At 38.9% G+C, this 14,575-nt stretch overlaps 1 protein-coding gene across 3 annotated transcripts in view; it reads right to left on the bottom strand.

Moving 5' to 3' along the window:
- col9a1c (collagen, type IX, alpha 1c) overlaps positions 1–13,680 on the bottom strand; it is a 39,642-nt gene extending 25,962 nt beyond the window's left edge. For all 3 annotated transcript variants that reach the window (XM_084423002.1, XM_084423003.1, XM_084423004.1), the window contains exons 1-4: positions 13,561–13,680; positions 9,222–9,304; positions 3,284–3,355; positions 2,017–2,146 (exon numbers count right to left, since the gene is read on the bottom strand). In XM_084423002.1, the coding sequence (XP_084279128.1) occupies positions 2,017–2,146; positions 3,284–3,355; positions 9,222–9,304; positions 13,561–13,586 (311 nt within the window). In that variant the 5' untranslated portion in view covers positions 13,587–13,680. The remainder of the gene's footprint in view (positions 1–2,016; positions 2,147–3,283; positions 3,356–9,221; positions 9,305–13,560) is intronic.
- Between the last annotated feature and the right edge of the window lie 895 nt (positions 13,681–14,575).

The raw sequence follows: 14,575 nt of genomic DNA, 5'->3' as shown, positions 1-14,575 counted from the left end.
CACTGTTCGGAATAATCTCAGTCTCAAGAAACCCCTTTCTCCCATTTCATTTCATTCCAAGTCACGCTCTCCCAAATAGATATCAGCACTTCAAAGACAAGCTGAGAGTCCATTTAATAAGTTGGTAGTGTCAGTTACATAATGGTTTCCTTGTTACAGCACATTTTTTTGTGAATTGATACTACCCTTTGTAGCATTAGTTTGCATAAATCCAAGCATTTACAGACATCCCACCTAGCAAAAACTAATTTCCGGAAGATGACAACCCTGATCATAACTCTTCTTTTTCCAGTTATATTCCGCTGACCTTTTCTCTTTTGTAATGTCTCTCAGCCATCTCTCTTTCTTCAGTTTCTCTTCAAATCTCCCTCTCTCTCCTCCCCCATCATGAGTGGACACGCCCCCTACTGCTGATCAGCTCACTCTCTCTCCTCCCCCATCATGAGTGGACACGCCCCCTACTGTTGATCGGCTCACTCTCTCTCCTCCCCCATCATGAGTGGACATGCCCCCTACTGCTGATTGGCTCACTCTCTCTCCTCCCCCATCATGAGTGGACACGCCCCCTACTGCTGATCAGCTCACTCTCTCTCCTCCCCCATCATGAGTGGACACGCCCCCTACTGCTGATCAGCTCACTCTCTCTCCTCCCCCATCATGAGTGGACATGCCCCCTACTGTTGATCGGCTCACTCTCTCTCGTCCCCCATCACGAGTGGACATGCCCCCTACTGCTGATTGGCTCACTCTCTCTCCTCCCCCATCATGAGTGGACACGCCCCCTACTGTTGATCGGCTCACTCTCTCTCCTCCCCCATCATGAGTGGACACGCCCCATACTGCTGATTGGCTCACTCTCTCTCCTCCCCCATCATGAGTGGACAGGCCCCCTACTGCTGATTGGCTCACTCTCTCTCCTCCCCCATCATGAGTGGACACGCCCCCTACTGCTGATCGGCTCACTCTCTCTCCTCCCCCATCATGAGTGGACACGCCCCCTACTGCCCCCTACTGCTGATTGGCTCACTCTCTCTCCTCCCCCATGAGTGAACACACCCCCTGCTGCTGATTGGCTCACTCTCTCTCCTCCCCCATCATGAGTGGACACGCCCCCTGCTGCTGATTGGCTCACTCTCTCTCCTCCCCCATCATGAGTGGATACGACCCCCTGCTGCTGATTGGCTCACTCTCTGTCCTCCCCCATCATAAGTGGACACGCCCCCTGCTGCTGATTAGCTACAAGTGTGTTGTGCTGCTCAGGCCAATTCACTTTCAACAGCGCTTCTCAGAAACCGCTTACTGCAACTTTAATTGCAATTTACATGCAATTAAGTGTCCGAAAATATTACATTCAGTTCGCATTAAAGTAGATAATTTATGTAATAAGTATGGCTTTAGGATGCAAAAATGTACTTGTTTTTCACAAAGGTATAACTGATGTATATCAGTTCCCTCTTCAAAGTTTATTATAAAATTCATGCTCATTAAAGTATAAAAATATTTTTTAACAATACTACTACTACTACTACTACTACAAAAAAATAAATATATTAATATAAAAAAATATATAAAAATATTACACCAGCTGAAACGTGAGTATTCGTATGTCAGCGTGATTGTATGGGGCGTCTGTCTGGGAATGCAGCATTTTGCTCAAGCGGATCCACATGGGTTCAGACAAGTTCGTTTTTGCATTATTAGAAGCTGTTCAGAGGGTGATAACACCTGTCTCTGACCTGTAATAATGTAACACCTGAAACAAAGATCACAGATGCCAACACGGTTGTGTATGTATGTGTGTGTGTGAATACTGTATACAAAATATTTAGCTTTGGTTTATGTACTGCACTCATGCAAATTATTAACAATTATTAACAATTATTATTACACATAAGAGTGTAGTTTTTTGTGTTGTTGTACATAGTTTATGTGTGTTTTTGCACATAAAGGCATCCCCAGTGTTTATGTGTGTTTGTGCACATAGTTTAGTGAGTGGTCAGGTTTAGTTCTAGTTACCTGGTTGGGATCTGGAAGTTAGCCTCTTTGTCGAGTCTGTACGCCACCTGGAGGGGTGTGGAACCTTCTACCTTTCTGACGCCCTTCATCGGGATGACATCCAACTGAAACTGTGTGATCAGATCAAATCCTGCCACACACAAATACAATCGAATTGGTTCATTTAAAAGTAGACATTTCAAGCTCTCTATAGACACATATATCATGCATACGTGGGAAATCAGACAAATCAGACTCTGGATTTCAGATCACACACAAAATATCTGCCTAAAACCTAATAATTTCTGGAAAAAAGGAAACAGAAAATAAAATGCAATTAAAATAATTAAAATTGTGTATTAATTGTATACAATGCATTTTATTCTTACAAGAATCTCATTTGATCCACATTAGATTAGATAATACATTTACCATTAGCATTTGTGACAAATTCATGCAAAAAATAACTTAATGCTGTTAAATGCATTAATATGCACCAAAAACATCCAGTAGGTCTCTCTACATCTGTTGGCTTCAGTAAATGAGTTTGTAACTTGCTTACTCCCTGTTTCCAGCCTGTGCACAGAGCAGCACATGTTAGTGATTTGAGGTTGCACCCTCCGCATTATTTGTTAAAAGCGAAGGAGTCGCAACCAATTAAGATCTTGCTGAGCTAGAAGTGTTTCCACTGCAGAAATTGGCCGGCCAGAGACGAAAGTTTTATTTGCCTCATTTGAGATCTAAAGATGTCTTGAAACAAGGTGACTATCAGCTTCAGCGTCTTTGCCTAATGCAGGGTTTCTCAAACCCGGTCCTGGAGGGCCACTGTCCTGCACAGTTTAGCTCCAACCCTGATCAAACACACCTAGCTGTGAGTTTCTAGTGATCCTGAAGACATTGATTAGCTTGCTCAGGTGTGTTTGATCAGGGTTGGAGCTAAACTGTGCAGGACAGTGGCCCTCCAGGACCGAGTTTGAGAAACCCTGGCCTAATGAAACAAACAGCTTTGTGCCGCTGCATGTCCTACTCAAGGCTATTTATAGGTAAACAATGCCTGAACAAAGAGGATTTTTTATTGATAATCATGCAGAATAATAATGGTTAAATATTAATGCTAACATTCATGAAAAGTGCTCTACTATGCAGATCATTATTTTTACTAAAGGAGCTGGGCCTTCATTTTTGGATTTGTCATATACTGGATATACTGCATAACATAAAATCCCAAAGAGTCTGCAATGAATGCACACAGTTCACAGCATGTTTTCTCACAGGGGCTCTATTTTACCTGGAAGGTCATCTTGTCCATTCTTCATGGTTGGGCACACCGTTTCGCCATCTAATCTGTTCAAATCCAGCTCTGAAAAATTAATAAGTGACATGAGTGTTGTGCCAGGCCTTTCTGCAGTAACATATCACCAGAGAATACACTCTGATTCTAAAAAAAGTGACATTCCCCCATCTCTTGACAGCAAGCAATTACCACATACAAATATCTTTTACGAAATAATAATAATAACAATTATTATTACAAATTATATAAATGGCAGAAAACACTTAATATGGGTTTGGTTCATACATCGCTAAAAAAGTACCCCATGTGTAAAATGAAATACTCTGCTGTATCTTTAATGCTGTGGGCCTAATGTTCTGCTGGAGGTCCTGGACATCTTGTTCAGATACATGGCATCATGGATTCAATCAAATACCAACAGGTAAAAAATCAAAACCTGACAACCTCTGCTAGAAATCTTATAACGGGCCATGTTTGGATCTTCCAACAGGACAGTGATCCAAAAACAAACATCAAAATCAAAACAAAAATGGGTCACTGAGCACAAAACCAAGCATCTGCAATGGCCATCCCAGTCCCCTGACCTGAGCCCTATAGAAAATGAGTGGGCTGAACTGAAGAGAAGAAGTGCCAACACTGGGAATCTGAAGGATCTGGAGAGATTCTGTATGGAGGAATGGTCTCTGATCTCTTGTCAGGTGTTCTCCAAACTCATCAGGTATTATAGGAGAAGGCTCAGAGCTGTTATCTTGGGGGAGGTTGGAGGTTTCAAAAAGTATTTAATAAAAGGGGGCAAATAATTGTTCCCAATGTGTTTTGGAGAAAAACATTTATTTCATAATGTGATTTTCCCCCCACTTTCAATTCTTTAATTTCTTTTACTTCAATTAAAGGTTAGATTTTTTGCTTCTTTCTTTTTTTTAAATAAAATAACAAAAGGATAAACTATGCAGATTTATTTTTTACAGCCATCTTTGATCATATTTACCAAGGGGGCAAATAATTCTGACCAGCACTGTACACATACGCCTTGCCAGACGAGCTATGAACGTAAATAGAAGTAGAATAAACAAATGTATTTTCTAATTTGCAGCAGCATCATTTAAAGGCCATATGTGCACCGCTGAGCATAAGATGTGATCAATTTGTCGTGATTACAGTGGGGAAGCACTTTCTGGAATTATGGACTTAAGTGTACATGTGTGGACCTGCAGGACAGCTTTTATAAAGTCAGATGACTGACAGACATAGTCATCTGTGCTCATTTGTATTAATCTAATGTAAGTGCACTATGGGAAAACAAATGTGACATTCCATCTATCACAAGGACAGTTTACCTCCTATGAACATTAAACCCTCTGATGGAGAACACAGCCCTGTTTCCTTTCTACAGTTCACCGTTTGACAGCCTGATGCACTTAAAATATCCTGAGAATGGACTTGATCTGTTGGTTTAGCACTGTTTTTCATATATGTATGAATTGTATGTTAAAGAGAACCGATTTAGGATGCTAAAATATCTGTTTAGTGTGGTTTCACTAATGTTAGGCTGCATAGATTAGGTCAGCCGGAACCGGGAACACTTCCCATAAATCCTGATGTACTCGTTACATCATAAGAAGAATGCCATCTATGCTAATTTTAGTGTCTTTGTTTATCCTGAGGTTTTCCCGCAGCCTGCCGGATCCAGGCCGTATCCAGATCTGACGAAGGACCTTCGCCTGGACCCGATGACAACGCAAAGCTGAGGTGTAAACTAGTCTCTCCCTATGGAGGATCCCTTTACCACTCTACAGATAAAGCGTTGTCAGGAAAATTCGTTTCGTGTACCTACCCTGAAGTGACAAAATAAAATAAAATTCTGTATCAAAATTTATAAGGAAAGACCAGTACTTTAGGCTTGGTTTGTAGGGAATTACAAACCTGCGCACATATATTCAAACGCACATAACTATAGAACCAATTCTTAATGCGCATGTGAATGCCATCAGCATTTATCACAGGTTCGCGCTTAAAGTCTGTGTAGAGAGAATGGTGTCGTCTTAGCGGCCCCTAATTTAATAACAAATGATCGCAAATCAAATCAAATCAATCAAAACTAACTTTATCTGGAAAATATCTTTATTCAAGAACCGCTATAAAGCCAAAACAATCTCTGTTACCTTAAATTATACACTGTAAAAAATTTGCTGTAGTTATGCAGCTGTTTGCCAGTAACTTACTGTAGATTTAAATTTATGCTGTTTACTGGCAACAGTTTGTTCAAAGTTAAATGAACATTAAACATTAACAAGTCTTTGTCTTTACAGAATAAAACTATAAAATAACAATTTAATGCAAAGCATTCTGGGAACCAGAAATCTTCATCAACCTTTTTCTGTTTTTTTTCCTTCAGATTTTGGTTCCCAGAATGCTTTGCATGAGGCTGTTATTTTAGTTTTATTCTGTAAAGATAAAGACTTGTTAATGTTTAATGTTCATTTAATTTTGAACAAATTGTTGCCAGTAAATAACATCAATTTAAATCTACAGTAAGTTACTGGCAAGTAGCTGCCAGTAATACTGTAATTTCTACAGATTTTTCTAACAGTGTACGTTTATCTCTGTAAAGCTGCTTTGAAACAATCTACACTGTTAAAAGCGCTATATAAATGAAAATGACTTGACTTTCACTATTCTGTGATCTAAAAAAGATTTAAAAAAATGCTACCAAAATGTCTATAATTAGATCATTTAAACTTTTTTTTTTACATATTTGATCACTTCCTACAGCCCGATCAGAAACATACCATGATATGACCATGTTTTGGGGGCGTTCATCATGGTTTTAGGACGATACTGTGATGATATTGCTATGGTGTTCTTTTAAGCACCTTGGTAATAATGTATGGTATGGTAATCATACAATGCAATGGCATATTTCAAAAGTACCACAGTATTACCATCAGGTACCACCACAGCGGTTTTATAAGGGTTTATGTTTGGCTCTGAGACCAAAACTGCAGTGCTGGAAATCATGAAATAACCGCATGGGGAGCTGGCGGGCTTCATCTGCTGACGCAGCGCTTTAACAGAAGAACAGTATGAACAGACACACTGACATCTGGAACTTCTTGAAAGCCTGAAATAAGCAGGCAGGAGCGAGAGGTACCATAGTAAAAAAGGCATTTCCCTGTGTTTTTACAGTGCTGTTTATCCGGGCGCAGAGTCGTGTGAGAGCGCTTTAAACCCTCATATCCTCTCGTGTCATTTTAAAACCACCCATTAGTGCAAATGAGGGACAAAGCCGAGAATGAAGCCGTACTCTCTCGCACGCGTTTATACGTGCCTGCAGACATGCTTATGGTGGCACAGTGATTCATTGTGGACCACACACTGATGTCAAACCCATCACAACTGTACACTGTAAAAAAAAAAGAAGATTTTTCAAAGTTGTAAATAAAAGGAAGGTTATTGGAGCATGTTTTACAGGAAAATACTGCTTTAGTCTACTTTATACAAAATTGCCATTTTGATGTTTAATTCAATGTGTAACTTTATAATAATTTGTGTATCTATATATACAATAAAACGAATAATCTGAGTGAATATTCTTTCAAAAATAAATTAGACCAATACACCAAATTATGTGTAGTGTAAGGTCACATGACAAGACTTAAATCGCTGCAATGTTGTATCACTACTTGGTGCTCCTATTCATCTACTGTATCCAAATATTGATGCACCTCTTGATGGAAATTACATCGCAATATTTATTTCCATCAAGGGGGGCATCCATTTTTGGTCAAGATCTTGTATTGACAATCCAAGAGTCCAGCACTCTGTAAAGTCTCCTCCAGCGTATCCCAAAGACTCTCAATGAATTTAAGCTCTGGACTCAAAGGTGCCAATTCATGTGTGAAAATGATTCTCCATGCTCCTCCCAACCATTCTTTCACAATTTGAGCCTGATGAATCTTGACATTGTCATCCTGGAATATGGCCATGATGTGTTTTCCTACATGGTGTTACACAGCATGTTTGAGCTTCTGCAAGAACCAATGAGGTTCATTCTCGTGTTACGCAGCACGTTTGAGCTTCAGCAAGAACCAATGAGGTTCATTTTCGTGTTACGCAGCACGTTTGAGTTTCAGCAAGAACCAATGAGGTTCATTCTCGTGTTACGCAGCACGTTTGAGCTTCAGCAAGAACCAATGAGGTTCATTCTCGTGTTACGCAGCACGTTTGAGTTTCAGCAAGAACCAATGAGGTTCATTCTCGTGTTACGCAGCACGTTTGAGTTTCAGCAAGAACCAATGAGGTTCATTCTCGTGTTACGCAGCACGTTTGAGCTTCAGCAAGAACCAATGAGGTTCATTCTCGTGTTACGCAGCACGTTTGAGCTTCTGCAAGAACCAATGAGGTTCATTCTCGTGTTACGCAGCACGTTTGAGTTTCAGCAAGAACCAATGAGGTTCATTTTCGTGTTACGCAGCACGTTTGAGCTTCTGCAAGAACCAATGAGGTTCATTCTCGTGTTACGCAGCACGTTTGAGCTTCAGCAAGAACCAATGAGGTTCATTCTCGTGTTACGCAGCACGTTTGAGCTTCAGCAAGAACCAATGAGGTTCATTCTCGTGTTACGCAGCACGTTTGAGCTTCTGCAAGAACCAATGAGGTTCATTCTCGTGTTACGCAGCACGTTTGAGTTTCAGCAAGAACCAATGAGGTTCATTTTCGTGTTACGCAGCACGTTTGAGCTTCTGCAAGAACCAATGAGGTTCATTTTCGTGTTACGCAGCACGTTTGAGCTTCTGCAAGAACCAATGAGGTTCATTCTCGTGTTACGCAGCACGTTTGAGTTTCAGCAAGAACCAATGAGGTTCATTCTCGTGTTACGCAGCACGTTTGAGCTTCTGCAAGAACCAATGAGGTTCATTCTCGTGTTACGCAGCACGTTTGAGTTTCAGCAAGAACCAATGAGGTTCATTTTCGTGTTACGCAGCACGTTTGAGCTTCTGCAAGAACCAATGAGGTTCATTCTCGTGTTACGCAGCACGTTTGAGCTTCAGCAAGAACCAATGAGGTTCATTCTCGTGTTACGCAGCACGTTTGAGCTTCAGCAAGAACCAATGAGGTTCATTCTCGTGTTACGCAGCACGTTTGAGCTTCTGCAAGAACCAATGAGGTTCATTCTCGTGTTACGCAGCACGTTTGAGCTTCAGCAAGAACCAATGAGGTTCATTCTCGTGTTACACAGCACGTTTGAGCTTCAGCAAGAACCAATGAGGTTCATTCTCGTGTTACGCAGCACGTTTGAGCTTCTGCAAGAACCAATGAGGTTCATTCTCATGTTACGCAGCACATTTGAGCTTCTGCAAGAACCAATGAGGTTCATTCTCATGTTACGCAGCACATTTGAGCTTCACCAAGAACCAATGAGGTTCATTCTCGTGTTAAACAGCATGTTTGAGCTTCAGCAAGAACCAATGAGGTTCATTCTCGAGTTAAACAGCACGTTTGAGCTTCAGCAAGAACCAATGAGGTTCATTCTCACGCGTCAAGCAGGTTCGGTTGAACCTCTGTTTATGTTCGCTGATCTATGTTTATATGTGAATAAAAGCCTAAATTCAATCTGTTCATCAAATAAAGTGATGGTGACATGAGGGTGAGTATTTGATGACTTTTTTTTTTTTAACTAACACTTTAACTAGCATTTTCAGGGTGAAAAAAAAAATTTCGTGTCAAAATTACCGGAACATAACATGAGGGCTAAAATGTCAATTCCTCAATTTCTTGATTCCTCATATCTGATATTCATTTATACCTAACAATCAACAATGACTAAAAAACAGGAAAGACAAAGGCATTATGGGATGAGTACCAGAGCAAGAGTATTTAATCACTTGTTAAAATTTCTGAGACACATTAAACATCAAAAGAAGATACTCACGAGCGAGAGCTGGAGCCCAGAGCAAAGTGAAGACAATCATACGTGTTAAACATCCTGTCAATGTCCGTCGCCAGACCCGACTCCTGCCAGAGACAGTGACATACAGCATTCTGATTCACAAAACATTGTTATCACAAAACTAATACATGCAAACGAATATTGACAAGACGTGCCCCCCTTTTTTAAAGGTTTTGAAAGTGGGTTTAAAGCAGGAATATGGATATTTGGTGTCTCTGATTAAAAATATGTTTTGATGAAAATGTTGGATTTTTTAAAAGAAATTCATACTTCTATTCAGCAATGATGCATTAAATGAATGGCATTAAAGACATTTATAATGCAGAAAAATATTTCAAATAAATGCTGTTCTTTTGAACTTTCCATTTATGAAAGAATCCTGAAAAAAAGTAACACGGTTTCCACAAAAATATGAAGCAGCACAACTGTTTTCAACATTAATAATAAGAATAATATGAAATGTTTCTTGAGCAGCAAATCATCATATTAGAATGATTTCTGAAGGATCATGTGACACTGAAGACTGGAGGAATGATGCTGAAAATTCAGCTTTGCATCACAGGAATAAATTATATTTTAAAATGTATTCAAATAGAAAACAGTTAATTTAAATTGCAATATTTCATAATATTATTGTTTTTACTGTATTTTCTAAACAAAACTTCTTTCAAAAACAGTAAAACAATAGTACTGAGCCCAAAGTTTTGAACAATAACCACACTGAAGACCAGATTATTCAAGTCATTCAGACACAGACACTCAAGAAACCCCAGCAGCTCCAGACTGGAAGACACCCATGCTGAGATAGGGAAAGAGACACTGAGCTTTTGATCAGACCCGAGCCACCTGTCCCTGTATGTGTGTGTGTGGGTGTGTGTGTGTGTGTGTGTGTGTGGTTGTTGTTGTTGATTTAAATTGGCTAGAGGCACAGGAAGGTGACAGGAATATATTCTGGCTCTGTAATGATGAATGAGTCATGAGTCTCACACAATGTGCACAATCTATACACAGCATTGCACACACCTAACCCTGTCATCCATCCATCCATGATCCATCCATCCATCACACAGTGAGCTTTAGGCTCTTGTCAGGGTCAGAAGCAAGTCCAAAATACATGCAGCAAGTCATTCAGTGCCCTTTCGTTCTACTGGATTAATGGTAAACATTTTACAGCTCCTGTAAGTGATTGTTTTGCAAATATTATGCATAAATTGTCCTGTTACCTGACAGATATCCGATATCTGAAACAGAAGCCCTGAGAATTCACAGCAGTCTTTGTGACAGCACTGCAGCACTTACAATCGGCCTACGCACGTGTTGGTCGATCACAAAACTTGGCAAGCTCTCTGCCCGTCAGTCATGTGTTCAAGTTTGCTGACACGGATTCATTATAAATATCTGCCTGACTAAACGATTCAGACATCAGATCTTCTCTGATTAAATCTAATGAACGCACTAAGGCAGATGTCAAGATTTGAATAACAAATTAAAATATATTTGAATATATTCAAAATATAATTTATTCATGTGATGCAAAGCTGAATTTTCAGCATCATTACTCCAGTCTTCAGTGTCACATGATCATTTCTGAAGGAAATTTCTAATACGCTAATTTGATGCTCAAGAAACATTTATTATTATTATGAATGTTGAAAACAGTTGTGCTCCTTAATGTTTTTGTGGAAACCATGATACATTTTTTCGGGATGTATACACAATTTCATATGCATCTCGGTCAACCCTGTTAGGACTGTCAAAAAGATCCTCTCTCTCTCTCTCAGCTTAATCTCATTCCCTTGACAAATGCTTTTGCTTTGCAAGCAAATGTTCTATTATACAAAAATAACAGCTTGTATTTTTCAATTGCAGCTCTTGTGTTGAGGCAGAAGCGTGTGTGAAGATGACAGAACAGTTAAACAGAAGGATCAGAGCACAATACAGACAATTATGCAACTTCAGATAAGCGGAAATAAAAGTTAGAGAATGTGCATATAATAATAATAATAATTTGTTACATTTGTTACACTCAAAGCGCTTTACATATGGAAGGAGGAATCTCCTCAACTGCCACCAATGTGCAGCATCCACCTGGATGATGTGACGGCAGCCATATTGTGCCAGAGCGCCCACCACACACCAGCTTATTGGTGGAGAGGAGGCCGAGTAATGAAGCTAATCACTATATTGATATGATATGAATATGCTTGAGTTTACGTTTTTAGTTACAGCTCTCAGATATGATTGTAACTGAAATCAAAATGATTGAAATTAAAAACATTTTGAAAAAGAAAAGAAATAAAAACATTTTAGCATAATTAAGATTATGGTAACACTTTACAATAAGGTCTCATTAGTTAACATTAGTTATTGTACATGAAACATGAACTAACAATGAGCAATACATTTATTACAGTATTTATTCATCTTTGTTAATGTTAGTTAATAAAAATAGTAATTCATTATTTGTTCATGTTATCTCACAGTGCATTAAGTAATGTTAACAAATGAAACTTTTGATAATTGAAATTAACGTTAACTAAGATTAATGAATGCTGTAGAAGTGTTGTTCACTCTTAAATCTTGTTAACTGAAGTAGTTAACTAATGTTAACTAATGAAACCTTACTGTAAAGTGTTACCACATTATTTTATTGATAATTTAGCACATTTCTGCCAATTCTCATTGTTGCAATTAAAGCAAAGTATAATTAAATATCATGGCACATTTGGTAATGCTAAATTTCATTTTCATTTTATTAAGGATAACCCCTTGAGATGGAACACCTCATTTTCGAGGGGGTCCTCATTTAAATTTAGTCCCTAAATTTAACTTTAACTTTTTAATTGAGTTAATATGTGACCATGTAGACTCACTGTGAGAATTACCTAACAACACAAAGCTCTCAGTGAAGGCAACTTGGTCAGAAAACATTTCCAGAAATCAAAATGCTAGTTAATGATCACAGTTTTCCAAGTGAAAACATAAGAAATATGTTAATTATTTAGTATTTAGTCCTACCATTATCCATTGCATACTACATACTGTATAAGGCAGTATGGCATGAGGTTTTGTAGGACTCTCTCTCTGTCTCATACAGTAGTGGGTGAAGCTCAGATTAGAAGGTGGGGTTATTTAAATCTTGGATTTCATCCTGCTGAACACCCGTAATCCATCCAGGGCTTCATTTGCTTTCTGAACACGAACGTATGAGAGAATGTTTAAGAAATCACAAGCTACTGATTAATCATAGTACAGGAGATTTGTGACCAGCAACAGAGTAAAAATAACAAAACTGAGGGGGAACTCTGTCCGCTTTATATAACAACTGAATCACTGAACATCAGCCACAAAACATTGGAAATGTTCCATATTCGTACCATGAAGTAACATGCACAGTAAATGCCCGTACAAATTTGTGGCAGTAAAAAAATCTGATGATAATACTATAGTATTTGCCCAAAATCCTTAAAAAAACAAAACATGGTACTTCTTTGGAATATAATTTTAGTGGTATACCATATACTAAAGTACCGTGCAGGGTTCTTAAACCTCTTGACCAAAGAATTTACATGAATTATAAAAAAAAATTAAAAAGCATTTAAAAAAATATTTCTTTTTAGAATATTTTAGATTTGTATTACTCTTCCAGGCTTGGAAATCACAATTTTAAAATTCCCTGATATTAACAGGTTTTCCATAACCTCTGACAATGATATTACAGTCAATATACTCCTATAAAGTCACTAATTTCAACTGAGTAGCTAACATGTGGCCTAATGTGTCCAACATTCTCATCTTGCGGACGCACACACTGTAATATGGAGAACATCATCATATTTGTGTTGGGACGGACGTGCCAGTCTCTTTCAAGACAACTGCTGTTTTTCTGAACAAACCAACTGCTGTCTTTCATCCAGATGTTGAGGGAAGTTCCTCCTCAACTTTCATCTAAACTATAATTACAAAGGTGCTTAGAAGAAGAGAAAATCATACAGATTCACACAGGTATTTTATCATGTACTAACAGAGAAGAGCCTGCCTTAAAAACTCTAAGATATAAACACCTATTGATCAACACAGACGCAGTTAAGCCTCAATTTAGGTGTTAAAGTGTGTTAAGGTACAGTTAGCTTATCGAAGGGAAATTAGACACAAATTGCTCAGGGAATAGGAATTCATTTTACAGTCTGTGATTATTCAAAACATTCTAGTCACTCAAAAAAAGAGTCAGAGGGAAATATTCCCAAAAAATAGTCTCAAAAAATAAGTTAAGATCTTTTTCATGTTTTCCATGAGGGTCACCAAAGGTTTGAGATCTTACCTGCTCATGCTGAGTTGAGGAGCCATGTTTCTGTCCCTCAACGGGGATGTGAGAGTCTGAAAGGATGTAGGAGAAGTTTTGTCCTTTGGTCCAGAGATGCGTCGTCCCCCTCCAGTCCGTATTCAGCTCTGCCCACAGGCCTATCTGACTGAAGACGACCTGTGCAAGAGATGCCAAACTTTTGGGACACATTAAGGGTTTTTTTGCAAGGGCGACCTGGCTTGGTTCCTGGCGTCCCATTGGCTGGGTGAGCTTCGAGGGGTGGTGGCATGTTTTTTTATGACTGATGGTTAAGGGAGATGTTGCGCCTCGGGCATTACGAGCACCTTTTTTCATTTCTGCACAGGAGCTAATAACACATGTTGAGCAGCGGTAATTCTTCTAATGGGAAGCCCTACTGTGGGGAGAGCCTGTCATAAACATTATGTTAGATTGTGTGTTCTTGAAGCTGGTTAAAAAAATACTTTCAGCATACCACCTGGTTGACAACCATTATTCACGAATCATACTTCCAACTGCATGAATAAATCCGTGCTGATTGCACAAAAGTTGCATATGCGGGTAAAGACGTTGCTGGAAAATAATGAGGAGAAGGTAGTGTCCTTTAACAATGCTGAATCCAAGGTTTCTCCAGGTAGACTGGCACTGAAATTACTGCACTGTAGTGCTCCTTCAAACTTTGATTTGTCACATTTTCTGCGTCGATTTTTGGAGAAAATATGCAAAAGCGATTTAAAATGATAAAAAGGTTAAACAAAAATGGTAAAAATGGTTAAAAAAGGTGGAGTTTTCTGCAGAATTCAGTGGGTGCAGGTTTCTAGTTAAACCGACTGATGACTAATAGTGAAGGATGTTGAGATAAATCTGTCAATTGGGACATCTCAATTTAAGCCAAAAATATGTGTTTAAACATTGAAGGCACAAAAAAAAAAAAAAAGCTGATGGAATAAGAAAAGCAGCAGGAAACAAATCTCTGCCAATCTTCCTCAGAAAATGGTTAGGCATACTGATGACT

Source organism: Rutilus rutilus (genome assembly GCF_951802725.1).
Source record: "Rutilus rutilus genome assembly, chromosome: 11".
In the NCBI taxonomy this organism is placed as follows: domain Eukaryota; kingdom Metazoa; phylum Chordata; class Actinopteri; order Cypriniformes; family Leuciscidae; genus Rutilus; species Rutilus rutilus.
This window is presented reverse-complemented; position numbering and strand designations above follow the sequence as displayed.